We start from the raw sequence: 27139 nt of genomic DNA on the forward strand, positions 1-27139 counted from the left end.
TTTTTTTCCAAAAACTTCCCCTTTTCCTGTAATCCGGGGAATGTAAAATGGCAAGCGTAAAAGCCCTCGCCTGAAAATTTTTAGGTCTTTCTTGGGGAGAGGGGAAGACTGTCATAGTAGCCAGCTAAGTGGCTGCCATGGCAGCAAGGTCAAAATTCTTTTACCCTCTTTTCCTTTTTTTCATTTATTATTATTTATTTTACCTATTACATTACGTGAATTATTTTTGGTGTTCCCATAAATATGAGAAGAAACCGAAGAATGTTTTGTTTTATTTTCATTTTGCTATGTTTTTGAGGGAGTTGGAGAAAATCTGTAAAATCTTGTATGCTGTATATACTCAATCCTGTGTCTGTGTCTATCTTTTTAATACAAAATTTACCACTTGTTGTTTTCATTTTGGGTTTTGATTGGTATGTTAAATTTTTCATTTTGAATGCTGTCTGTAAATTTGCTCCTAGATACTAAGAAAATGTTTGCTTAATTTGAATAATTAGTTGAAAGTGAGTCTGAGTAGATCATAATTGGTTTTCTTTTATATCAAATGTTATAGAATATATTTATTTCTTTTACAGCATTTCTAAAATTGTTGAACTAATTGCTTGTTTGTTTTCATGATGCTATAGGTTTATTCTAACAAATCTGAGAAGAGTTGACAAAAATAAACAACATTTTTGTAATGGCGTCTAGGGTTTCACTAAAGAGCAAAGGCAAAGCAGGGAAGGGATCGAAAGGCTCGGAGGAGAAATCGATTGCACAATGCTTGAAGGAGTGGAGCACATGGACCATGAAGAAGGCCAAAGTGGTAACACATTATGGCTTCATTCCTTTGGTGATCATCATCGGCATGAACTCTGAGCCCAAGCCCCAAATTTATCAACTCCTGAGCCCTGTTTGATTCGGTTGCCTTTTTTCTAACACCCAGATCTTGGTCTTGCACTTTGTGTAATGGATTGGAGCCTATTTGTCGAAACTACAGTGTTATGTTTAGAGGTATGATGTTGGGTTTATTTATATAAGCCTATGAATGAATAATTATAAATAGTACGTTTTATGAAAATTTGGATCCTACTTTTTCCCCATGATTGAGATGAAGTTATTAGATATCTGCATGCAAATGTTGTCGGACATAGGAAACATAGGTTGTTGCCTTCTCATCAACATTCTCGTCACCTCCCCAAGTAGGATGTGATAACCATTCCATCAGTGAAATTAGCAGGATTAGAAAGAAGAAGAACAAGACACCTTTTGCATTGACGAATAGTCTGCCAAATTCTGATCGTTAAAACCCCTGGCATAACTGTTTTGAGTAGGCTGTAATGAGCTTGGACCAATCTTGCTGCTATCAAATTGCTGATGGAAAGTAGGCTTAGCAACATGAGAGAAAGACTTATAATTGGCAAGCTTTTATTTGGAAAACCCCATTTGCCAGAAGGTTGCTTCAGTATAGGGAGGTATTAGGTAGAGATGTTTAGTTACACATGACCATCAGAAACTCTTATATATATAGAGTTTGATCGATTCTAAAAATTGAGTGAATGGAGAAGAACAGAATTCGGATATATTCCCTCATGTGTTTGTTGTGTATTTCCCTGCATGCCCCTTACTGTTTTCAATATTTGTGATGTGTTATAGACTGGAAAGTTATTGTCGAAATCTTTACCATCTTCTTTTTTCAAACAAAACATCAGGACTTCATAGTGGAGCATCCACATCTTTAATCTTTCATCGTCTTTCTTCTAGAAATGCATTGTCGTCCATTTGATATAGATAATTTCAAAAGCTAGAAAAAGTGAAGGAAAAAACATTTTTCTTTCACTTGATTAATTTGATAAAAAAAAATTGCTCTTTAATTAAAGGAAATTTTTACAAATGAATCGAATGCTAAGGTCGGCTTCTATTGAGTTTAAGATCATAGTTTGATATGTAACAAGAACAACAATAATTTAGTTTCCCATGAAGTTGTGGTTCATTGTATTACATTATTGTTGAGCAAAATATGAAGGCAGCAAATTGGAAAATATATGATAGTATTGTTCTTCTAAAGTATAACTTTATTAGAAGAAATCATATGAACCTTCTCTCGTGGAGAAGGATTGGGTGAAATATTGCTGATTAAGGAGCACTTATTCCATATTAGTGTGCTTCTTCGGAAAATAAGATTTTGAAGAGGCTTTTTTACCAGTGTATGACATATTGAACCAAGTATGACAAGTTTGTCACAACAGTCATACGTGACAGTTCCAGTCTTGATTTTGAATATGTTGATGAAAACCTCCATAACACAATGTAAAGTCATCTTCTTATTGTAATTATATGTCTTGATGGGATCGATTCGTTTAGCCATTACTGCTCCACTCGCCACGATGACCAAAACTCCTAAAGCAACGTAAACATTCAAGCTTGCCAATGTTGCAGCTTTGGGGTTAATGGGATTAATGTTTCTTGATTAATTAGTATAAAAACAGCTCTCAAAGAACTAATAATGAAAATAAAAATAGTAGTGATGGTATGAACTAATAATGAAAAGGGACCCTCACCCTGCATGGATGGGTTGCAATGTCAATAATCAAACTCTTTGATTGAATTGGTGGCCAACTTCCACCACAGATGCAAGGTCAATATCCCTTCTCTTCCAAGCGACTAGCTTTTTATCTTTTGAATTCTTCTTTATTCCTTAATTTAGTAACGATTTGTCCCAAAATTTTGTTCAAAATGGTATTCAATGGTTGGATTAAGATATTTCAATTAAAAAACATAGAATAGATTGTGTAGATGAGATTCATAATCTATTTTTTATTAGGTTATCCTTTCTTTGACTATTTACTTATTCTCCTTATAACTTTTTTTTAATTTAATGTTTTAATTGTTATTCCTAAGAAATGAATATAATTAAATGTTGCTTATAAATGTTATTGAAGTTGAAATTTCTTTAAGATTTTTATAACTTCTTCTCTCCTTTTACCATACAAATGAACATTTTTTTGATAAATTAGTTTTTGCAACAGTACAAAAGTATTCTGCTAATGATCAGAACAAAAGAGAAATTTGTATTCCTCAAGCGCAATGGCAAGTTTCAATATTTATATTGCTTTCGGTGTTTTGGTAATTATATCAGGTGGAGTGGTCATGGCTCGTGATTTTGATCCGATCAAAAAAAAAAAACAATTGTGAAACTAAGATGACAATACATTGTGTTATCGAGGTTTTTATCAGTATATTCAAGACTAAAACCGTTTCTGATAATTTTTGTCATAAACTTATAGGACTTGATCAACTTTGTTATAATGCATAGGTGAAAAATACTCTTTAGAATCTTCTATTTAAATATAATGATACATCGGTGATCTTATTAAAAATTGCTCAAATATGAAATAAATGTACTCTAATTGTCGAAGATGTTTCGTCCACTCTTTCTCTTTGAAAAGGTTAATAATTTATTTTATTAACAAAAATTCTAAAAAAAAAATACTTTCAATATTATTCTTATTGAATAAATACAAATCAATTTCATTATTATGTTTCAATTTCTTAATTTATGCCATGATAACGAAAGGCAGAATTATGGCCAGAATATAGCTTATGTTTAGCTTCGTCGCGTGAGCTCGAAATCAAGAATGGCATTAAGCGGTCAAACTGAACAAGAGGCCAGCCTCTGCCAGACAATTCAACACGGTCAAAGCTCTCCACAGCCACTGCAATAGGATGCCAAATCAACAACCAGTTCCACTTCGTCAAATTTTGGCCCATTTAATTTTTATTAATATTCTCAATGATCCAACAAAATGCATATCCAATTGCCAGTTTCCTTACCATTATCTGCTTCAAGCTCAACTTTAGTCCATTTTCTTTCCAACGTAATGAACAATAAAGCATATTAAGCCTATCCAAAAACCCTGAAGAACAATAAAGCATCAAAGGGAATCATAAGGAAGATTGATTAAGAACAGAATTATGGAATGTAGATCACTACTTTAAAAAAGAATTATATATATTCTTCACCTCAATATAAAGCTTGAACTTAAATCTAAGAAGGCCTGCAATTGGCACTCCAATGAAATGGAAAGGTCCCCAAATTAGCCACACTGCCAATAACTTTTTTCTTTTTACTAAATACCATAGAAACAAAAAAAAAAAAAACTTTTTTACACCTTTTTGCTGGCCAGTATTCTCTGTGGAAAAAACTTTTTGTCTATAACTCAATTTTTATGTCATGATAATTGGTAAGTTTGATTTATTTACTTATTTTATTTTTAATATTTTCAACTTTAAATTTTTTTATTTATTTAATAATTTCTACTTGGTGATTTTGATTTAGAATTTACAATCTTAGTCATTTTTTGTTGAAAGCAACAAAATAAGAATTTGATTAAGTACTTAATGTTAGTTTTTACTTATTTATTTAGGGATTGTTTGATTACTTTTCTACAAATTATTTGTGTTTTATTTTATTTGGTTATATTCTAGTGAACAATAAAGTTTTTATTCCATTTGTAGATCTCATCTTTAAACGGTTCCGACCACGAACTATGTTCGCTTTCCCACAAGTCTATTCCTCTCGCCGCCATTGTTCCACCAGCTCCTCATCATTCTTATTGATGCCCACGACTTTCAACATTGTATGTGTCCAAAAAAGAATAGATGAATAACTAATTAATTATTATGTTACTCATAACCTCTCGTTTTAATGATAATTTTGTACTAATAACATGGAAAGCTAACCATCGTGCTTTCATATTTGTTGCTTTAATGTCACAAATAAATAAAAAATTCTTGTGGTTTTAGATTCAGCAAATTAATTCATAAGCTGAAAAACTTAATGCTATTGTACCTGAAATCTCATTAAAATATTTTTCAAGTACGTTTTACTATCTCCTCCCTCACGGTTATCCTATAAATAAATATTTTCCAAGCAAACTAATTCTTGCAGTAGTACCAAAGTATTCTGTCAACCAAAACGAGAGATAACAATTACTAATTAAGTCGTAATGGCAAGTTTCAATGTTTATGTTGTTTTTGGAGTTTTGACTATTATGGCAGGTGGAATGGTCATGGCTCGTGATGTTGATCCCATCAAGGTAAATAATTGTGAAACTAAGATGACATTGCATTGTGTCATTGAAGTTTTCACAAGTATATTCAAGATCGGAATTGTTACGGATAATTGTTGCATTGAGCTGATAAGACTTGGTCAATTTTGCCATGATGCATTAATCAAGAAAACTCTTCAAAATCCTCTATTTAAGAATAATGATACATTGGTGATCTTATCAAGAGGTGCACAAGTATGGAATAAGTGCAATTTAGTTAACAAAGATGTTTCGCCCTCTCCTTCTCCTAATTAGGAAGGTTGAAAATCTAGTTTTATCAATAAATATTAAAACAATATTATCTTTGTCATTTGCAGTGTATCCCATGGTATTAAATAAATCATGATCCTAAACTTTTGATTCCAATGCATTTATTGGGTTTTCTTGATTTGGAATGAAAAATCTTCAAAGAGTGGAGAAATTAATGTTACATAACAAAATGTTTTAATAAATAATAACAAAATGTTAGAACTGTAATGTCTTCGTATTGCTACTTCTTTGTCATGTGCTCCTTGGCTGCGCTGAGGTGTTATTGTGTGCTTATAGTGCTCCATATGGTGGCTTTTATGTTTTTGGAGTTGTTTTAAAATTGTTTCATACATACATTGGTTTTTTTTATAGAGGCGATTATGTCACAAAGAGGTTTGTGTCGTGTACAGTTTTGATTAAGGTATTTCTTTGGTAATTACTGCTAAAGTGGGCATTCTCACACCAATTTAACGTTTGGTGTCCTTGTATCATATCTTAATCAATATTTATGTATTTTAATTTGAATTTCAAGTTAAATTTGAATGTCATATTTCAATAGTAACTTTTGTTATGAATTGTGGATTTGAATTTTAAGTCAAAATGAGAAAGAGATTATTTATGATTATTTTTATTAATTTCATCGATGGAATTCCCTAGCCAATTAATTACCTCATCACCAGCAAAATTCCATAGATAAATTCAATAGTTTTTTATGGATTTGATACTATGACTACCGACAGTTTAGCCTACTTGTTTAGCCATTTTTTCACCTTTTTCAACAAAATTTTCCATTTAAAATTTCAAAGTTTTATTGACAAAATTATTTTAATTTTTCAACAGTTGCCATTGCTTACTACATTTTCAGCGACAAAATTTTTGACGAACTTTTTCTGTAGAATTTTGTTGAAAAAAGTCAATTTTTTTGTAGCGTTAAAATTGGACTAATTATTAAAAAATGGTTACTCTAATTATTGAAAAATGGCCTCACTCTAATTTAATTTCAAAATTTATAAGAAAAGATCTTAAACAAAAATGGGGTGTCTACAAATATTATTTTTTATCAAGATTTAAATAAAAATAAAATGATATGTACAGAAATTTGAAATTTTCCTCCAGAAAATGCTATTGGAAACAGTAAGTTTTTTTGTAGTATTAAAACATTTGTTTACTTATAAAAAATTATCTTAATCGAACTAGTAAAATAGTGTTTGTGAACAAAAATTCTGTGACAATTTGTTAGCAAATTAAGGAACGAGCATAACTTTTTTTAAAAAAAAAGAAAGGAAGATTTTTCTATATGGAGAATGAGGCAATAGATGGAGAAAAGATAACGTAATAAAAATTAAATTATTAGATTATGGATCTAAGCTACACAATCTTAGGAATAAAGAAGAATTGAAGAGATAAAAGAGAACCGGGAAATAGACAAACTAAAGATAACCGAATAAAAATTATATTATTTGGTGGAATTGAAAAGGAAAATAGCTAATCGTTTGTACAAAGGGACATACAGACCAACCGCACGGGCCCACATCACAGAAGCACAGGGTAACACCAAACCTCTGCGGGATCGCCTTCGTCCGTTCGACAGCCCCTCTAGGTTTCTGGCCCACGCAACCGAGGCCGGCGGCGGTCGAGGCGACGGTTATGACTAACGTACATACTAATTACAGATTATCTATTCGATGTGGGACGTTGTGCACAGCTGCGGGTTCAATTTGAACCTTTTAGTTGTATTCAGGCAGGATTAGAAGAAGAAGACACCTTTTGCATTGACGAATAGTCAGCCAAATTCTGGTCTCCCATAACCGTTTCGAGTAGGCGGTACTGAGCTTGCTGCTACCAAATTGCTGATAGGAAGTAGGCTTAGCAACGTGAGAGAGAGTTCTGATTGGCTTGCTTTCTTTTGGAAATCCCCATTTTCCTGAAAGTTGCTTCGGCAGAGGGAGATATTTGGTAGAGATGTTTAGTTTTACATGACGATCAGAAATCTCTTCTATATATGGAGTTTGATCGATTCTAAAATGGAGTGAGTCGTAGGATTTTGTGTGAATGGGAAAGAAACAGAACTCTGATAACACTTACTACATTTTCAGCCACGAAATTTTTGACAACCTTTTTCTTTGGAGTTTCGTTGGAAAAGATCATTTTTTTTTTGCTTTTTTGTAGCCTTAAAATTGGATTAATTATTAAAAAATGGTCCTACTTTAATTTAATTCAAGATTTGAAAAAATGACTCCGGACAAAAATGGGGTGTCTACAAATATTATTTTATATCAACATTTAAATGAAAATACTATGATATGTATGAAAATTTGACTTTTTCTGAAGGAAAATTTCGTTTGGAAACAATCAGTTTCTTTGTAATTTTAAAATATTTGGTTACTTATAAAACATGGTCTTAATCTAATTTAATTTCAAAATTTATAAAACGACCCCGAATAAAGTGGGTTGTCTACAAATATTTTCTTACATCAAGATTTGAATAAGAGTGCTAAGGTATGTATGTATGTATATTGATGAAATTCTTTTTGTATTTATGAAAATCATCATCTACCCAAAACTATATTCACAAAAGAATTTTACTTTTCATTATCATGGCATAAACGAACAAACTGAAGATTATAATGAAATTGATTTGCCTTTTTATATGAAAAGAACAACATTGAAAGTATATTATGTCTTTAGAATTTTTATTGATAAAATAAATTATTAATATAACTTTCTCAAGGAGAAGAAGTAGGTGAAACATCCTCGCCAGCTAAAGTACACTTATTCCATACTTGAGCTGCCCTTGATAAGATTACTGATGTATCGTTATTTTTAAATAGAGGATTTTCAAGAGTTTTCTTCACCAATGCATTATGACAAAGTTGACCGAGTCCTATTAGTTCATGACAACAATTATCAGAAACGGTTCCGGTCTTGAATATACTAGTGAAAACCTCGATAACACAATGCGTTGTCATCTTAGTTTCGCAATTGTTTGCTTTGATCGGATCAACATCACGAGCCGTGACCGCTCCACTTGTCATAATCACCAAAACACCAAAAGCAATATAAGCGTTGAAACCTGCCATTACACTCAAGGAATACTAACTCTCTTTTTTTGATCGTTGGCAAAATACTTTTGTACTGCTGCAAGAATTGATTTGCCTGGAAATTGTTTCATTTATAGGGTAAAGGGAGGGAAGACGTTATAAAAACCTTAAAGACATTTCAGCTTCAATAGCATTTATATGTGTTCAACTTAATCAGGTACTGATAGGTAGAAACTATTAATTATACTCATTTTTTAAGAATTCCAATTATATTCATTTCTTATATTTTTTATTCATATATGCAGCATTAATGTCACAAACTATCAAACATAATATGGTGGCCAAAAATTTTGTTTTCAGACTAATGTAACTTTCCTTTAAAATATTCTGTAACTGAAAATTATAAATGAATGCTATACTAATTAAACAACTTTTCTGATTGAAAATTTGTCAAATTAATTCATACACCAAAAAACTTAATGCTATTGAACCTGAAATCTCATTAAAACGTTTTTGAATGCATCTTAGTCTCTCCTTCCTCGTGGTTATCCTATAAATAATCATTTTCCAGGCAAATTAATTCTTGCAGCTATACCAAACACTACCAAAAAACAATTATAAATTTGTTGGAGCCGCGATGGGTTTTTGCCATAGTCCAAAACTATGGAAATTACCCAGCGTCGCGGCCTTGGTTTCTTGGTGTCGCGGTGTTGTGTTTTGGCAGTAGCGCTGCAGCGCTGAGCTCTCTGGAAAAGATTGCATTTGTTCCTTTCACAAGTGTGGAAGCCTTATTTATAATATATTTGTTAACATTAAATTGATGAAATTGTTTGTCCAGATGGTAAAGGCTTTGGTTATGCTCCTCTCATCTTTGGGTTTGAATCACATCAGCCACAAAAATTATTATTTTTAATTATTTAGATGAGTATTTAATCGGGTTCTGGTAACAGGTATCCGAAAAGTGATACCCGTACCCTACCTAAAACCGATTCGGGTAGTGGTTTCACTACTCGAATCCAATTGTAATTTAATAAATGAATAATTATTAATAAAAATAAAACTTTAATATATTTATATTAAACTAAAATCAATTCTTTTGTTATTTAATTATAATATATTGTTTATTAATTACTAACTAAATTTACTACTTTGTAAAATATTAATTACTTATTTATAATAAATATAAGTATATAATATGTCAATTTTAATAGTATATGTTTATATGTATTACTTATATATATATATATATATATACGAAATTAATGACAAATTTATAAATAAACATATTAACATTTAAGTTATTTTTTATTCAATAAAGTTTTCAAAAATGTAAAAAAATAAGCAAAGGAAAACATATTTACTTTTTTAAATATTATAAACTTCAGTATGTATATATTTCTTTTTATTAATAACTATTTTTTATAAAAGATTAATAAAATTTATAAAAAATTTTTATTATATTCTAAGTAAAAAAATTTTAAAAATAGGATTACCAACAGAATTTTTTAATGGAATATTTTTGTTGGAAATCCGTCGAAAATATTCACAAAAAGTTCTGTTGGAATTCCGTTGGAAATCCATTGGAAATTTCCAACAGAAAATTTCCAACGGAATTTTTTCCATCGGAAAAAATCTGTTTTCTTGTAGTGAAAGTATTCTACCAACCAAAACGAGAGACACTAATTACTCCTTGAGACGTAATGGCAAGTTTCAATGTTTATGTTGCTTTTGGAGTTTTGACTATTATGGCAAGTGGAGTGGTCATGGCTCGTGATGTTGATCGCATCAAGGCAAATAATTGTGAACCTAAGATGGCATTTTATTATGTCACTAAAGTTTTCACAAGTATATTCAAGACCGGTATTGTTACAGATAATTGTTGCATTGAGCTTATAGGACTTGGTCAATTTTGCCATGATGCATTAATTAGGAAAACTCTTCAAAATCCCCTATTTAAGAATAATAATACATGGGTCCTTTTATCAAGAGGTGCGCAAGTGTGGAATAAGTGCAATTTAGTTAACAAAGATGTTTCGTCCTCTTTTTCTCCTTATTAGGAAGGTCAAAAATCTAGTTTTATCAATAAATATTAAAAAAACTGAAATTCTTAATTTTTTTTTCTCAGCCATAAAATGATTTCATTAATATAAAGGTAGGTACAAAAAGAGCAACCGCTACCCAAAGGTGGAAGCAGTAGCACCGCATGAAAAAAGCTGAAACAAAATGACTCCAGACACAAACAACCACACAACATGGACACAAAGCAGAGAAATGAACTGAACAAAGAAAAATAAAGAAGAGCTGGAAAAGACCAAGGAAAGGCCCTTGTTATCGGCGATTAAGACAGCATCGAGTGTTAAAACAATACACAGGAGGCGCGAGGAAGTAGACTCTGTGTGAAAACCTGGCCGCGGTAAGTCCGTAAGTGCACATGAGACAATGGCGTTGATGAAATCCGAAATCCCAAAACTGAAATGCACACATCCCATCCTCTACCCTGAGCATTTGATCATGAAAAAGTGACCAACGCAACACCAACTAGAGGGGAAAACAATTCGAATAAGCATGAGGCTTTCCATATAGCTTGTTTGTCAGTGAATTAAGATAAATCCAGGATCCTTGAACACAAAAAATCAATCTTTGAACCGAAGAATGAAAAAAGAGTCCTTATCCTGAACTGCAAGGAGACCCCTAACCAACAATCTGCAAGACTTATAAAGTCGGATTACTTGAGGGATCATACTGATTTGCAGGGGGTTCCCCAATCCGCGTACATTCCATACCAAAATATGGATAATGTGAAACTTGTGAGAAAAGGTGGAGAAGATGGCAAAGACTCAAAAGCAAAAAGACATGATCGAAGCTTAGAGACATCCAGTTGTCGGGGGAGCCGTGCAATCAAAAGATAAAATGAAGCCCATATACATAAGAATAGGTTAGTATAGAAAAGGCTGAGACCACTTTTTAATAATTAATCCAATTTTAAGTCTTGCATTGGAAATTTCAAAGATTTATAGATGTGAGACCGTTCATTTCAATTACTGACGGATTAACCTACTTGTCTAAACATTTTTTCACCTTTCTCAACCTAATTTTGCATTGGAAATTTCAAAGATTTATAGATGATTTTTTAATTTTTCGACCATTGACATTACATTCTATATTTTAATGATGAAAATTTTCATTGGAATTTTATCATAAAAAGTTAATTTCTTTTGTAATGTTAAAATTGGGTTAATTATAAAAAAATGCTCTCAATATAATTTAGTTTCAAAATTTACAAAAATAATTCCGGATAAAATGCGGTGTCTATAAAATTTATTTTTTATTAAGATTTCAATAAAAGGGTTAAGATATGTACAGAAATTTGACTTTTTCCCAAGGAATACTCTATTAGAAAACTTCATTTTTTTTTGTATTGTTAGAATATTTGTTACTTATAAAAAATGGTCTTAATTTAATTTAACTTCAAATTTTTCAAAAATTGCCCAAGATAAAATGGAGCGTCTATAAATATTATTCTATATAAAGATTGGAATAAAAGTTCAAAGATTTGTATGTATTTTTATGAAATACCTTTTATATTTATGAACATCATCATTTACCCAAAACTATATTCACATGAATTTTTACTTTTCATTATCTTAATATAGACTAACAAACTGAAGATTATAATGAAATGATTTGCATTTATCCAGAAAAGAACGACACCAAAAGTATTATTTCTTTAAAATTTTTATTAATAAAAATAAATTACTAACCTTTTCAAGGAGAAGGAGTGGGCGAAACATTCTTGCCAACTAGGTTACATTTAGTCCATACTTGAGCAGTTCTTGATACGATCACTTATGTATTGTTATTTTAAAATAAAGGATTTTGAAGAGTTTTTTTCACCAATACATTATGACAAAGTTGACCGAGTTCTATAAGTTCATAATAACAATTGTTAAAAACAGTTTCGATCTTAACTATACTAGTGAAAACTTCAATAACACAATGCATTGTCATCTTAGTTTCACAATTATTTGCTTTGATCGGATCAACATCCCGAGCCATGACCACTTCACTAGTCATAATTACCAAAACACCAAAAACAATATAAACGTGGAAACTTGCCATTACACTCAAGAAATACTCATTTTTCTTGTTTCAGTTGTTGGTAGAATGCTTTTGTATTGCTGCAAGAACTGATTTAGAAAGAAAATATAGGACAAAGGCAAGGAAGAGTTACAAAAATTTTAAATTCATTTAAGCTTCAATAGCATTTATAAGTATTCTACCTGATTGGGTGCACAAACTCTTTATTATATTCGTTTCTTAAGAAATTCGATGAATTTGAGAAAGGAAGAAAGTTTCTTATATATCAAGAATGACTAAATGGACAAAGAAAAGAAGAATTCAAAAGATAAAAAGAAAAGATAGCGTAATAAAAATTAGATTACAAATTCAAAAGATAAAAAGAAAAGATAACTAATAAAAATTAGATTAGGGTGTAATCTAATTAATCGAACTATTCAATACTATTGTGAACAGAGCAAAGAGCAAGTTAAGGAATAAAGAAGAATTCAAAAGATAGGGGTCCCTTTTCGCAAGGTATTCAATACTATTGTGAACAGAGCAAAGTAAGGAATAAAGAATTAGGATCTTACTTTTCGCAAGGTATTCAATACTATTTTGAACAGAGCAAAGTAAGGAATAAATAATTAGGATGTAATCTTATTAGTCGAACTAATACTATTGTGAACAGAGCAAAGGAATGAGGACGGTCCCCTTTTCGCAGGGTTAGGGGGCGCACAGGATCCTCACAGAGCCAAAGGTTAACTTCAACCCTCTGAGATATTCGAGGATGTTAATACCCCTTCTAGTCACAACCCCACGTTACCGAGCTGGGCTCCCAAGCCAGTCACGCTCACCCTTAATAAACATATTAATTATAGGATTATCTATTTAATGGGGGACTTGTTCCAACGACTGCAATCACATGTAAATCCCACTTTATCCCTGTACTAGTAATTGGCAAATCACGTTTTGTCGATCAACCTTAATTTTGCTCAACATTGGTTGAAAAGAAATAAAGTGGTAGCAACTTATTCGGGTGAACAATTTTCAATTTTAATCAAATTAACTGAAAGTTTTTGCTTAAAATGATTGGATTATGAGATTAAGTTTTATTTCTTATTTGAGTTTTTATTATCATACAGGGCATAAACAAGGCTTATTATGTCGTGAAGAGGCAGGAGGAAAAGACGCAGAAAATCAGAACAGAGCATTTGCATTCGTAACTAAGACAAATTTCAGTGTATATTAATTGTTTAATTGCAAAAAGTGTACAAAAATTATAAATTGTTGATGAAAGAAAAGGTCATAGTCATAGAAATGGCACTACTCCCTCTAAAGCATTTCCTGGTACTTGCTACTTTAAAGAATCAACACTCTCCACGCAAACGTTCCCGGACATGGGAAATGTAGCGTGTTGCCTTCTCATCAACATTCTCGTCACCACCCCAAGCAGGATTAGAAGAAGAAGAAGACACCTTTGGCATTGAGGAATAGTCTGCCAAACTCTGATCGGTAAAACCCCTCGCATAATCGTGTCGAGCAGGCTGTACTGAGTTTGGACCAACCTTGCTCCTATCAAACTGCTCATAGGAAGTAGGCTTAGCAACATGAGTGAAAGACTTATGATTGGCTAGCTTTCTTATGGAAAACCCCATTCGCCTGAACTTTGCGTCTTAGAGAGGGAGATGTTTAGTTACATATGACCATCAGAAATCTCTTCTATATATAGAATTTGATCGATTCTAGAAATTGAGTGAATGGGGAAGAAATAGAATTTGGATATATTCCGTCGTATGTTTCTCTGTAAGAGCTTTCAACCGCGTTTTCTGAGTATTTCCCTGAAGTTGCCCAACAAAGATACATGCCCTGGCTGTTTTCAATGTTTGTGATGTGAAATCTACTTTAAAGAGTTATGGTCCGAAGCTTTACTATCTTTTTTTTAAACCAGAACATAACTTCATAGAAAGTTCTCAACCTATAACAGAATCTTTTCATATTCTGCGTCTAAAAACGGAAGCAACCTAAGATTGTTCCAAACTGGACAATTGCCTGTCCATTTGCTAAAAAGGGTAGGTCCCCACGTGCTTTATTGTTAAAAAGCTTGGATAAATTTCTTGGTTTTTCCCCTGTTTAAAGAATTTTCTAGGGAATGTTGGGCAGTCACCAATGTTTGGTATATTGGGATAAAATGGTTTGATAGCAATTCAACCATCCAGGTTTGACTCTTTCCCTATATGCATTTTTACGAAATACATTTTTATTTACAAATTATTTATTGTATTTACGAACATCATTATTTATTCAAAATCATATTAAATTTTACTTTTTCGTTATCATGGCATAATTAAAATGAAGATTATAACGAAGTTGATTTGCATTTATTCAAAAAAGAACAATATTGAAAGTAACCTCTTTTTATAATTTTATTAATAAAATAAATAATTAACTTCTTAAAGAGAAAGATTGCAATATAAATTCACTTATTCCATATTTGAACAGACATTGATAAGATCACTGATATATTATTATTTTTAAATAAAGGATTTTTAAGAATTTTCTTCACCAATGCATTAAGACAAAGTTGATCGAGTCCTATAAGTTCATGACAACAATTATTAAAAACAATTTCAGTTTTGAATGTACTAGTGAAAACCTCGATAACACAATACATTATCATCTTAGTTTTACAATTGTTTGCTTTAATCGAATCAACGTCACCAGCCATGATAGCTCCACTGGTCATAATCATCAAAACACAAAAAGCAATATAAACATTGAAACTTGCCATTATGCTAAATGAATACTAACTTCTCATGTTATGGTCGTGGCAGAATACTTTTGTATTGTTGCAAGAATTGATGTATCAAGAAAATATTCATTTATAGGGTAAAGAGAAGGTAGATGTTATAAATATCTTAAAGACATTTTAGCTTCAGCAGTGTTTATAAGAATTCCACCCGATCACGTATTAATGGGCATAATCTTTTAATTATAGTTGTTTTTTAGGAATTCAATGAACACATTAAATCAAGAAGGACAAAAGAAGGAAGAATGTTATTTATGGAGAATGAGCAAATTAAACAGACAGAAAGGGTAACCTCATAAAAATTAGATCATGGATCTAATCCACACATTCTGTTCCATATGTTTCAATTGAAAAATCTTAATTGAAGTATTCAATACTATTGTGCACAAAAATTATGGGACAATTTGTTAGAAAATTAAGGAATAAAGAAGAATTCAAACGGTACTAATAGTTGTGCACTCTACTATACACTGTCCAAAGTCTAAACCATTTCCTGATGATACTTGGCTGCAATATATATGAATCAATTGTCTATCTCTAGCTTGAAACGTTCTCGTACATATGAAATGTAGCTTGTGGCCTTCAAATCAATGTTTTCATCAGCATAACCCCAAGCAGAATACGGAGACACCTTCTGCAAAGAAGAATCGTTTTTCCGATTCTGATGTGTAACACCTCTTGCGGAACTGTGTTCTGTAGGATGTGGGCTTGGACTAACCTTTCTACTACCAAATTTCTGATGAGAAGTAGGCTTGGTGGCTTGAGGGCAAGACTCGGCTATCTTGCTTCTGGAAAACCCCCTTTGCTTGAGAGTTGCCTCCATTTTGGATATCAAACTCTTGGTAAAGGTATTTGGTGTAGATCATCGATACATGGGTATATTCTCTATATATAATGGAGTCTGGAATTTTGGGTATATTCTCTCTTTTTAGATTGTGGATTTCGCAGAAGTTGCCCAAGAAAGTACACTACATGTTACATTCAAAAGCTAATTCTTCCATTCCAAGCAAAACTTTAATCAGGGCTCCATAGAAAGCTTTCAAGATTTCTAAAGTGGTAAAGTTTGGTAACACCTAGAACAGAATCTGTAATTAGGTGAAGGGATATTCAAATTTGGTGAATTGCTAGGCCATTTCCTAAAAGATTTGGTCCCAAAGGTACTTTATTCCTAAAAAGTTATCATGAATTTCATGGTTTCTGTTCTGTTTTAAGAATTTTAGAAGAACAACGTTTGAGTGTATAATTCAATGATAAGTGTTTGTATTTTTTATTCAAAAGTTTGAGTTTTAATCTCTTTATTCAAATTAAAAGAAGAAAAGAAAGAGAATTTTTGAGGACAGTCACCAATAAGGACAGAGTTGACTAATTTTTATTAAGAGGTCAAAGATAAAGAAAAATAATTAAATACGATATATAAGATTAATAATTTTTTCTTATATAATCAGTATTGTTTAAAAACTAAATATTTAAAAGATAATTTCTTTTCAACTAAATATAAAACATGAAGTATATAAAAATATCGTATATAATCAAGATTAATAAAAAAAATGATATATTGGTGAAATTTTAAGTAGCAATCAATAATGCAACATTACAAAGCATATTTGAAAATTATATAGTAATTTTTTAATTTTTAAAGACTAAAATCATTGAAAACATATAGCAAAAAAAAAAAAAAGAAAAACATAACAAGTAAAAAATAGAACTACATAACAAAAAAGAAAAAAGAAAGAATATAGTTGATGATTCATAAAAATTTGAAAAAGAAAATCTATAGAAACTTAAAACATATGATCAAATAGAAGAAAATTGAAAAAATGGATAAATAATAATAATATAAAAAGAAAAAAAAGATAAAAAGAACTTTATCTTTTTGTAATTTCACAATGAAAGGACAAAAAAAAAAGAAATGTGAAAAAATCTAAAAGAGAAAAATTTAAGAATTAAGATCAAGTTAAAAAAATTAAAAGAGTTTTCAACCAATTAAAAAATTATCATGATTGAAAGTGATTCATACAATTAAAAAATGATTAAAATTTTCAACCAACATTTTGAAATAATTTAGGAAAGTCCAATGGTAAAATCAGTTTAAATAAAAGAGTTACTCGGTTGTTTCAAATTAAATGATTATATTTAATTTAGTCAAACCAAATCAAAATCATTATTTTTTTAATACTATCATATTCGTGATTAAGCTTTAAAAAAAATTAACTGTCTAATTTAATTTGATTACATATTGATCTTGAATTTCTCTAATAACATGATTCCTTTCACCTTTTCAATACAAGTTTAGAGTTGCTTCGAATTAAAAGTTCCAAGAATAAGTAGCTTTAAATAATATAATACTATTATCATAAATAGAGTTTAATTGCTAAGAAAAGAAAAGAAAAAAAGGCAAAAGAAAACACCACAAAATCCACACATTACTTTATCTTCCACAAAAATGCCTTGGAAGCCACTGAAGCAAACCGGTTAAACTCTGTACAGTTAAAACACTCTTGTCTCCAGATCTCTGTCCCTCCACTCTCTCTCTCTCTCTAAAGCCAAACTGAAAAATTTTCAGACGAAATCCAAAGAGACATGAACCCAATGTCAATTTGCTCTTCGTCCTCTTCTTCTTCTTCTTCTTCTTCTTCGTCTTCTTCAACAGCTAAAGCTTGGATAGTTCACAGCATTCTAGCTGGTACAGCAATTGCCGTGGCCATAGGTGCCCGTGCCTATCTGGGTGGGGCCAAGAAGTTCCGGTCCCGGGTCGTGGGCATTATACCCGCCAGGTTTGCCTCTTCCCGGTTCCAAGGCAAGCCTTTGGTTCAGATCCTTGGAAAACCCATGATTCAGGTGCCCTTTTGGTTGAACTCCCCTGATTTTATCTAAATTTTCAACTTTTTATGTGCCCTTTTTATGTTGCATTGTTTTGGGTTGTAATTTGCTAATAAATTCGATAGGGGTTTTCCTTTAATGTAAATTAGGAGATTAAGGAGGTAATTTTTAATTTTCTAGTGTTTTACATATGTGGAGAGAATAGTAGAGAAAAAGAAAAAGATCCAATTTTTATATTTGCCAGCATGTTATAGTTTAGTTTGCAATGGACCATTGTAATTAATATTTTAGAATTTTGATTACATTCCTGAGAACAAATGGATCAAAATTCTATACTTGGGAAAAAAAATACTATAGATCAAGAATTTTGTATTGAGAGCGTTTAAATTTCTTTGTAATCTTCTGTAGGATCCTGAATGTGTGAGATGCAAGATGGTCTATATGAGACTAGGAATAAGTCGAACCACATTTGAACTCAGAAATTCCAGTTTGTTTAATTGCAATCAATCTTGTGATATTGGTTAGGATAAAGATCTGAGTTTAATGTGTTCGAAGGACTTTGCATGTTAAAAGTTAGTTTCCATTGATTGAAAGATCCTGTTGGAGATCGCTTTTAGCTTATGTCCGGAAGCATGACATTATATGCCTAGGTTTAATTTAAATGAAGTTTTAATAAAACATGAGCAGCTGGTTTTGCCCATGATGATGAGGATGAAAACTTGGTTTGCGCAAGTTGCAGTTTTCATTGCCCAGTTCCTTCCTGCTTCCCAAAATTTGATGATATTTCGTGTTTGTTTAATGCTGACATTTCTGTTGGCCTTAAACAGAGAACTTGGGAAAGGTCAAAATTGGCAACTACATTGGATCATATAGGTATGTTTGCTACTTGAATTCCATTTAATTTTATGGTGATTCAAAAAGTTTAGGGGAAAGGTTTATGTTTGTGCTAAAATCATTTGATTCTTTATTTAATCAAATAACTGTCTATGAGCTAGAGTTGATTAGATTGCTAGGCAACTGCATGACAAAAAGCATGCATTTAGTTTTTAATGCAGTGATTGATGACTGATATATTATCTTTGTTCTATCTTGTTTATCACACATCCTATTAGTATAAATTGCTTTTCTTGCCTGTGGAAGGCATGGATCTGCTTGGTATAGCAACTGAATCATGCAATCTCCTTGTCATTGATGATTTATACTTTAGGATTAATGTTATGAACAAAATATGAGAGCATCAGAAATAGGGATCTAATGATGGTTGCTTCTGGCCCTTTGGGATGGATAGTTCAGTGCACTGTTTCTGAATTTTTGATGTCCTGTAACTGTTCTTTCTGAATTGGCTTTGTCTCTCGTTGCATTATATAACATCTGACTTAATTATTCCTTTCTGGTCTAGTTGTGGCTACGGATGATGAAAAGATTGCCGAATGCTGTCGAGGATTTGGTGCTGATGTGATAATGACATCAGAGTCTTGTCAAAATGGTGGGAGCCATGATTCTCATCATGTTACTAATATTCATTCTATACTTGATATCCTGACATTTGACATGGTGGTATCCATTCTTTGGTAACTTGTAGGCACTGAAAGATGTAATGAAGCACTTGGAAAGCTAGAGAAGAAGTATGACATTGTTGTGAATATTCAGGGGGATGAACCACTTATTGAACCTGAGATAATAGATGGAGTTGTTAAAGCTCTGCAGGTTTGTCATTCTGCGTTTTGTAAAGTAGATTGGTCTATGTTGGTTCTATTGCTTTATAGTTGATGTTGATATCTGCTATCATATATATTGTTCCTTGTATAAGTGCTTATTGTTTTATGCTGTGTCAAAATGGTCTACTTGTGTTGCAGGCAGCACCAGATGCAGTGTTTAGCACTGCTGTCACCTCTTTGAAACCTGAAGATGCTTTTGATCCAAATAGAGTGAAATGTGTGGTAGATAACCGTGGTTATGCTATTTATTTCTCTAGAGGACTGATACCATTTAACAAGTGAGATTATACATCTCTATGTGTTTGTGTATTACATGTTTTGTTTTACTTGCACTAGACTATGGCCCGTTCGTTGCACACGGGCCGCTTTCTACCTGTTTTTTTCTTTCTCCTTTTACCTCCTCTTTTTCTTTCCTTTTTCTCTTTTTTCCTATGCCTCCATGTGGTTAGAGGAGGAAGCCCCTTTGGGGCTTCCTTTTGCTTATGTTATAGATTTGCACTAATGTATTTGTTGATTGACTTGATATAGATCAGCAAACGTTAACCCACACTTTCCATACTTGCTTCATCTTGGAATTCAGGTATTGGGATGGCATTTTTCTATAGTTTAAAGTTAAAAATAAATCTATTTTTCCTGCAATTTTTTGTTCTTCAAATGATAGTGAATTTTCTTCGAACAGAGCTATGATTCAGAATTTCTAAAAATATATCCAAAGCTTCAGCCTACTCCACTGCAATTGGAAGAGGATCTAGAACAGCTTAAAGTCCTTGAGAATGGCTATAAGATGAAGGTATGGTAAAAATCGTATGCCATTCTTTAACCATTTTGCCAATAGGACAAAGATATAGTAAACTTATTATACCACTTTTTGTGGATGCAATCATTGCGTTCTTCATTATGTTTAGAGTGTCCTTTTCACTTTTTACTATACTCGAGATAATATATCCTTCGTGCCTCTGATATTCATAATGGAGCTTTCATTCCATGAGATATATTAGCATGGGGTGAATTAATTTTCCAAAGATGCCATAACATCCTTATGGTAAATTAGTTTAGACTGCAATATGCACCTCTACTTTAGCTTCATTCTTCCTTTATTCCAATCACACTTGTCTTTGGACCGAACTCAGTTAATTTCTAACCTCCTTGCAAAGGAAATGGTCTTTGATTATCCAGACTGAATTACAATGATTTACGTCGGCAACTGAGGTAATTAGCATTTAAGTCGCTTACACTCTTTATTGCAGGTCATAAAGGTTGACCACGAGGCCCATGGGATTGACACACCCGAAGATGTGGAGAAGATAGAATCTCTAATGTGTGAGAGAAACTTGTCTTAGTTCAGAGAATACCAATCAGACATTGATATTGATAGTTGAACCTTTTATGCAATAGGTTATATGTATTTGTTCATCTATGTTGTTTAGGAAACAGAAGGAAAGAGAATGGAAGGAATTGAAAAATGTTTTTAAGTAAAATTTTTCATCATAAATTCATCGATAATAAGTCACTTTTGACAGAAATTTTCGTGCCAAAATATTCACTGGGAGTAAAAATTTTACCTGGCAGATTCTCACAGATAATCAGACTTTGAAACTTTGGTACAAGACAAATGGAAAAACAAACGTCCATCGGCTTCAATTCCTTTACTTACACAACTTGCATTAAACAGATTTAGAACACTTAATCCACTTTGGAACAGGCTGAATTAGTGCAATATCTTTGGGAAAATAGAACTAGCCAACGAGTAATTAAGCTCATATCTACTCAAGCATCTATGCTTTGAAAATTGTCAAAGGTAAAGATCAGCCAAAGCTTCAAACTCAGCAGTCAGCATTCAAAGCCTTTGGCCCTCTTTCTCTTCCGTGACTAACTCAACCTCTGTTTTGAAGAGAAGAATGGACAATGAGTCAATTGAAAAGTAGACGAAGCCACCTGCCGAGTGAGTCACAAACGATCCGAAACTCGTTCCAATCACACAGTGCCATGCTGGTCCGTACGCCGAGTCGAACTCCTAAAAACACATAATTCACTGTGTCCTCACAAACCCTTTTTGATATACACAAAAAGAAGCCTAAATACACATGACAATTTGTGTATATGTATGGATGAATTATGAATGGATGCATGATCAATACTAATGCATGTACCTTTTTGATCGCTCGAGCCAAGTGAGTAAGGTTAGGGCGTGTCTTGGGAGCAGAATCAAGAAGCTGCCTACTGCAACGGAGGGCATGCTCTTGCATGCAAATTGGCATATCGGATGATCTCAACCGTACGTTAAGGCTGATTGCAATTGCAGCCAGCTTCACTTCCTCCATAGGAAACTTTTCTTTGGTTCCCTGCCTAATTTTGCTTGGAAAGGAACGTTTCAACTCTTGCTTCTCTTTCAAACACTCAGAATTTTCCATGAAAAAAGAGAATAGGAAGGAAATGTGAACGAAAGAGCTCAAAGAGAAACTAAAGACAAAGAGAGTTGAACTTTGACTGTCCATGAAATGTAGTATTATCGATTTGGTGGGATTCCGCATGGATTTTTCCCGAGTTTCTTAGCAAGTCCACTTCACGAGCCAATGGAATTTGTACATGTGTCGTAATGAGATTTTGCTGCTGATTTGGTTGGTATGTTACTTTCACGTGCCTGAGAAAAGGTTGGTTTAAGTGAAGGATGCTGAGATGGAGTCCGGGATCGTATACTGACACGAGTAAAGCATGAGAAGTGGGAACCATGAGAATAAGAATGAGGTCCTGGCTCTTTTGACTGAGGTTGTCACCAGGTCAAACCTAATGAATGCAGGTTGGGCCTAATTTGGGTTCAGTTTTTGAACAGCATAGTGTCCAATAGGCAGATCAATGCAAAAAGAAACAAACATAAGAGTAACTAAAAACCCAGCAGCAATACGTGAGAAAAATACTTCAATTTCATGAAAACAGCTCCTCAAACAAAACAAGGTCGTCAAAAGAAAATCTTCACTCTTTCTTCTTTTCTTTTTTTCACTAATACAAAGAAAACAATCAATCTAGGCCTAATCATCACTCTTTGACAACATTTGTACAAAGACCAAAAGTAAAAGGAATAAGGAAATCTTCTATGGGAATCTTACAAATAGCGAAACAAGCACAACCCTAGAACCATGACACACTTTTCTTCAAGATTTATTGATTTACTTGTGTTCCTCACAAGCATGAGAAATTACCTTCAGCTGCAGTTCCAGCCAGACCTGAGAACAAAAAAAATAATATAGAGTTCTGTTAATTTATGGAAGTATAAGGTGCTACCTGTATAAAGGCATGCTAAATGAGATTAAAGAAAGAAAGAGAAAGTAAATGTCATAAGCATTTTACCTTCTTGAACTTATTGAAATAGCGGTACCTTTTAGGCCTGAATTCTCCTCTCCAACCTTGCTTTCTGCAGAGCATATGTAACATAGAGCCAATCCTTCACCTCGTCCAAGAAACGGAAATAGGAATGCCTCCCCGAACGCTTGAACAACAAAGCACCACAAAATCCCCAAAAACCGACCACAAATCCAATTCCCATGCCAGCATAAAACCATTCCAAGAATTCATCAAAATCATCTTGACCTCTTTCCAGTTGACCTTGAGGTACTTCCACTGATCCTGAGCAATTTGGTGTGACTGGAGGACCACAGAGTCCGTGATTGTGGGAAAATATAGAAGGATCGAAGCCTTGTAGTTGAGTTCCTGATGGAATTTTCCCTGACAAATAATTATAGGACAAGTCCAAGCTACCCAAAAATGTCAACTCAGACAAGCTTGGTGGGATGCTACCTGAAATTTTGTTCCTTGACAGATCAAGTGATTGTAATTGTCCTAATTGCCCAATCTTTCGAGGAATTTGGCCAGTCAAAAAGTTTCTTGATAAATTCAATGCAATCAATTCTTGAAGACTACTTATTTCTTCCGGAATCTCTCCTGTTAATTTGTTACTGGAGAGATCAATGACTAATAACAGGCCAAGAATTTTTGCATACAATTGCTTTTTTCCTTTCCATACAAGCAATGCCTCATCAACATAGTTGAGTTCTACGAACGCTCCATAAGGATGATTAGTTACATAACCAAACCGTGGTACTGTAAAGAGATGCTCAATCCTTTGATCTAAATCCACCTTTTGAGCCATAGAAGTGAAATTATTGAGACAACCTGGTATGGTACCAGAGATTTTATTTACAGAGAGGTCCAAGATTTGAATATGTTTCAGTCCACAGAGTTGAAAGGGTATCTTCCCAGTAAACTGATTGTTTTGAAGGTTAAGAAAAACCAACCGTGGTAAACTCTGACTATTCCACAACGATAGCTTTCCTGATAATCTATTGTCGCTTAAGTCTAAAAATTTTAATTTTGTACAGTTCCATGGAGATGAAGGTAATTTTCCCGCAAATCTATTCCCATGTAAACTGAGCATTTCAAGAGAAGCCAAAGATCCCAAGGAGCTTGAAATTGGGCCCGACAAATTGTTGTCAGCCAAATTCAAAGCTGTTAGCTTTGGAAATTGTGCAAAACAGTTAGGAACCACACCAGAAAATTGATTAATCGAGAGATCAAGGACTCTCAAACCATCTTTATTTATTATATTGCAAATTGAAGAGATTGAGCCGAAAAACTTGTTTTTGGAGAGGTTTAAGGACAGCAAAACAGATAGCACCCGTGGCAATGGACCTGATAAATTATTAGAGCTTAAATCTAGACGACTCATTTCAATAGAGTTACTTGGCAAAGTACCATTGATCTGGTTGAAAGAGAGGTTTAAGTACTCCATTTGGTAATATTGGTCCCAAAACCAATGGGGAAGGGAATCCGAAATTTCCGCAACAGAGATATCAAGGGCACGGACCAAATTTTGAGTCCTAAGCCATTCTGGGAATCGAGGCCCTAACTTGCAAGAGCTAAGGAGTATATCCCCCAATTGGAAAGGAGGGATCCAGCCAGAGTTGAATTTTAATGTCAAGGAAGTGTAAGATAAGTCTAACTCCCATAACTTGGTAAGGTTTGAGAAATGAGCTTCGGATATCACAACATTCTCAAAAGAATTCCCAGCAAGCCGTAGAACCCAGAGGTTGGACAGTTGTCCAATGCTTTCGCTTATGGTTCCTTTTAAAAGGTTGTACCCAAGATCTAGTACTCTCAAGGATGATAGGTTTGCCACTTCATTTAGCACAGAACTCATGAGTTGATTCTGAGCTAATCTCAAATCCTCCAACGAGTCAGCTGTACCGAAAGATGTGTTTTGCACAAATCCAAAAGCACTGAGATGGTTGGACTCCATTACTAAATATCTCAAACTACACATACTCCAAAAAGATCTATATATTCCACCTTCAAGCTGATTGTGGCTCAGAGAAAGATATTCCATATCAACCATGTTGCCAAAAGATTCTGGAATTGGACCTTTCAACTGGTTCCTTGAGAGATCAAGGAACACAAGGTTGCTGCTAACATTAAACAACCATGGGTATATTGCAGAAGAAGTGAGATAGTTACCAGACAGATGCAGGCTGGTGAGAGATGTAGAAGAGTTGACGAGGGAAAGAGATGAAGGAAAGGCACTTGGAAGATCACAATCGTTCATGGACAACTTTTCAAGGAAAGGAAGCTGGTTAACTACTTGTAACCAATCACTAGCCTTACTAAGGTTAGTGAAACTGAGATCAAGGTGTTTTAAAGAAGTGAGACGGGAAAGCCACTCAAGGTTTCCACTAAATAATTTTGGAAATTTGTTGTTAAAGTTCATATTGTAGAGGTAGTTTGGATCTAAAACAGAACCCAGACAAAGAGTCTCCAACTTCGAAAGGTTTCCTAGCTGAGAAGGAATTGGTCCTTTAAAATTAGCAAGAGAGAGATCGAGGTAAACCAAATTTTTGAGAGAACCAATGAACTCAGGGATGCGACTGCCATTAAAATCATTTTCTCTTAGAAATAAACCACTCAAATGTTGCAGTTTAAGCAATGAAGGACTAATTGTACCTGATACAAGCCAGAAACGTTCACTAAGATCGAGAGTTTCCACGTAGCCTTTAAAGATGTTGCAGTAGACACCCGTCCAAGCACAACAATCCTTTCCGTCCCATGAAGAGAGGCCGCCATTGCCCACCTGATCTACAACTTGAAGGCTTTGCTTGAAGTCGAGGAGCGCTTGTCTCTCACCCTCATTGCACATTATCAAGCCTTCAGCTGTGGTGGATTTCTCTTGAACAAGAAGATGAAATATTGCAACAAATAAAACTAGCAGGAGAAGCTGGGACCTTGCCCCTGACATCATAACCATCATCAAGCAACACCAAATTGCCTAAATTATAACAATGACAGTATGATTGTGTTGCGTTTTTTGAGACTAGGAGCTCGGGCAATGCCCTTCTTAAATAAAGCTGCTCCATAAGCTAGTTAATTATTTCGTTGTGGTGGAAAACCATATGTAATATAACTTTCTTTTTTGTTGTTAATATTTAAACTCATAATTGTGTCTTGTAGTGCTATAAAGTAAATAATTATCCATTTTTAATCCTATTAAATTAACCTTTTGAGGAAGACTAGACTTGCTTTTTGATTTTAATAATTAATTTGATTCTCCCACTATTTTCTTCTTTAATCTTTTATCAAGCATGCAAAAGCTGAGTATATCAATGTAGATTTTGTTAGTTCCTTATACCATCCAAAAAAGTATATTCAAAATAATTTATTATCACTTAGGGCCCGAAGCAAATCTCAAGGAGCTCAGAATTTTGACCTGACAACTTGTTTTCAACCAGATTCAAAGCTCTTAAATTTGAAAATTGTGCAAAACAATCAGTAACCACTCTAGAAATTAAATTATTTAAACGATCAAGTAATTCTAAATAACCTTTATAGATAATATTGTAAATAGAAGAGATTGAACCTGAAAACTTGTTTATGGAAGCCTAATTAATTAATTTGTCTTTCTTTGCAAAAACTGACTTGTCTAACACGGTGTGATCACACCAATTTCCACAAGTCCACTGCTAAGTCTTTAATTATATTATTAACTCCACCGAGTAGTTTTTATCATCACTTTACGCTACACATTCGGCAAGAGAAACCTTTTGAAGAAGACTAGGCAGCCTTGGCTTGCTTTTTGGTTTAAGTTCCACCATTTTCTTCTTTAATTACTTACCTGTAGTCATCTATGTAGGTCTTGCTATGACAATTTTATAATCAGGAAGTCCTAATCACGTACCACCAAATAGATTAGAACATATAAGGGAAAAAAAAAAAGTAAGTCAAATTTTTAATTAATCATTGTAATAAGATGGTTTAAACAAGAGTCATGTTCAGCTTTATCTGGCTCAAATTAGTAAAAGATAGTTTTCTTAGGGG

At 33.1% G+C, this 27139-nt stretch overlaps 5 protein-coding genes and 1 pseudogene across 5 annotated transcripts; 3 read left to right on the plus strand and 3 right to left on the minus strand.

Annotated features, from left to right (window-relative positions):
* The first annotated feature begins 607 nt into the window (after positions 1-607).
* Positions 608-1082, plus strand: LOC110419555 (mitochondrial import receptor subunit TOM7-1-like). The gene has a single exon (XM_021432651.1). The coding sequence runs from the start codon at positions 680-682 to the stop codon at positions 896-898; it is 219 nt and encodes a 72-aa protein (XP_021288326.1). The 5' UTR covers positions 608-679; the 3' UTR covers positions 899-1082.
* A 6983-nt stretch (positions 1083-8065) lies between these two features.
* LOC110419748 (protein DOWN-REGULATED IN DIF1 11-like) lies at positions 8066-8419 on the minus strand. Its single transcript, XM_021432844.1, has one exon. It carries the CDS (start codon positions 8417-8419, stop codon positions 8066-8068), a length of 354 nt encoding a protein of 117 aa, XP_021288519.1.
* Positions 8420-10080: 1661 nt separating this feature from the next.
* Positions 10081-10437, plus strand: LOC110419750 (uncharacterized). The gene has a single exon (XM_021432845.1). It carries the CDS (start codon positions 10081-10083, stop codon positions 10435-10437), a length of 357 nt encoding a protein of 118 aa, XP_021288520.1.
* A 7246-nt stretch (positions 10438-17683) lies between these two features.
* CKS (Nucleotide-diphospho-sugar transferases superfamily protein) lies at positions 17684-21621 on the plus strand. Its single transcript, XM_021432369.2, has 8 exons — positions 17684-18083; positions 18893-18938; positions 19465-19551; positions 19648-19772; positions 19922-20061; positions 20312-20363; positions 20463-20573; positions 21031-21621. Exons 1-8 carry the CDS (start codon positions 17826-17828, stop codon positions 21121-21123), a joined length of 912 nt encoding a protein of 303 aa, XP_021288044.1. The 5' UTR covers positions 17684-17825; the 3' UTR covers positions 21124-21621.
* LOC110419362 (uncharacterized) lies at positions 21621-22104 on the minus strand (annotated as a pseudogene).
* A 1055-nt stretch (positions 22105-23159) lies between these two features.
* Positions 23160-26066, minus strand: LOC110419845 (receptor-like protein EIX2). The gene has a single exon (XM_021432970.2). It carries the CDS (start codon positions 26064-26066, stop codon positions 23160-23162), a length of 2907 nt encoding a protein of 968 aa, XP_021288645.2.
* Positions 26067-27139: the final 1073 nt, after the last annotated feature.

Source organism: Theobroma umbraticum, unplaced genomic scaffold, assembly GCF_002168275.2.
Source record: "Theobroma umbraticum cultivar Fairchild unplaced genomic scaffold, ASM216827v3 scaffold_67.0, whole genome shotgun sequence".
Taxonomy (NCBI): domain Eukaryota; kingdom Viridiplantae; phylum Streptophyta; class Magnoliopsida; order Malvales; family Malvaceae; genus Theobroma; species Theobroma umbraticum.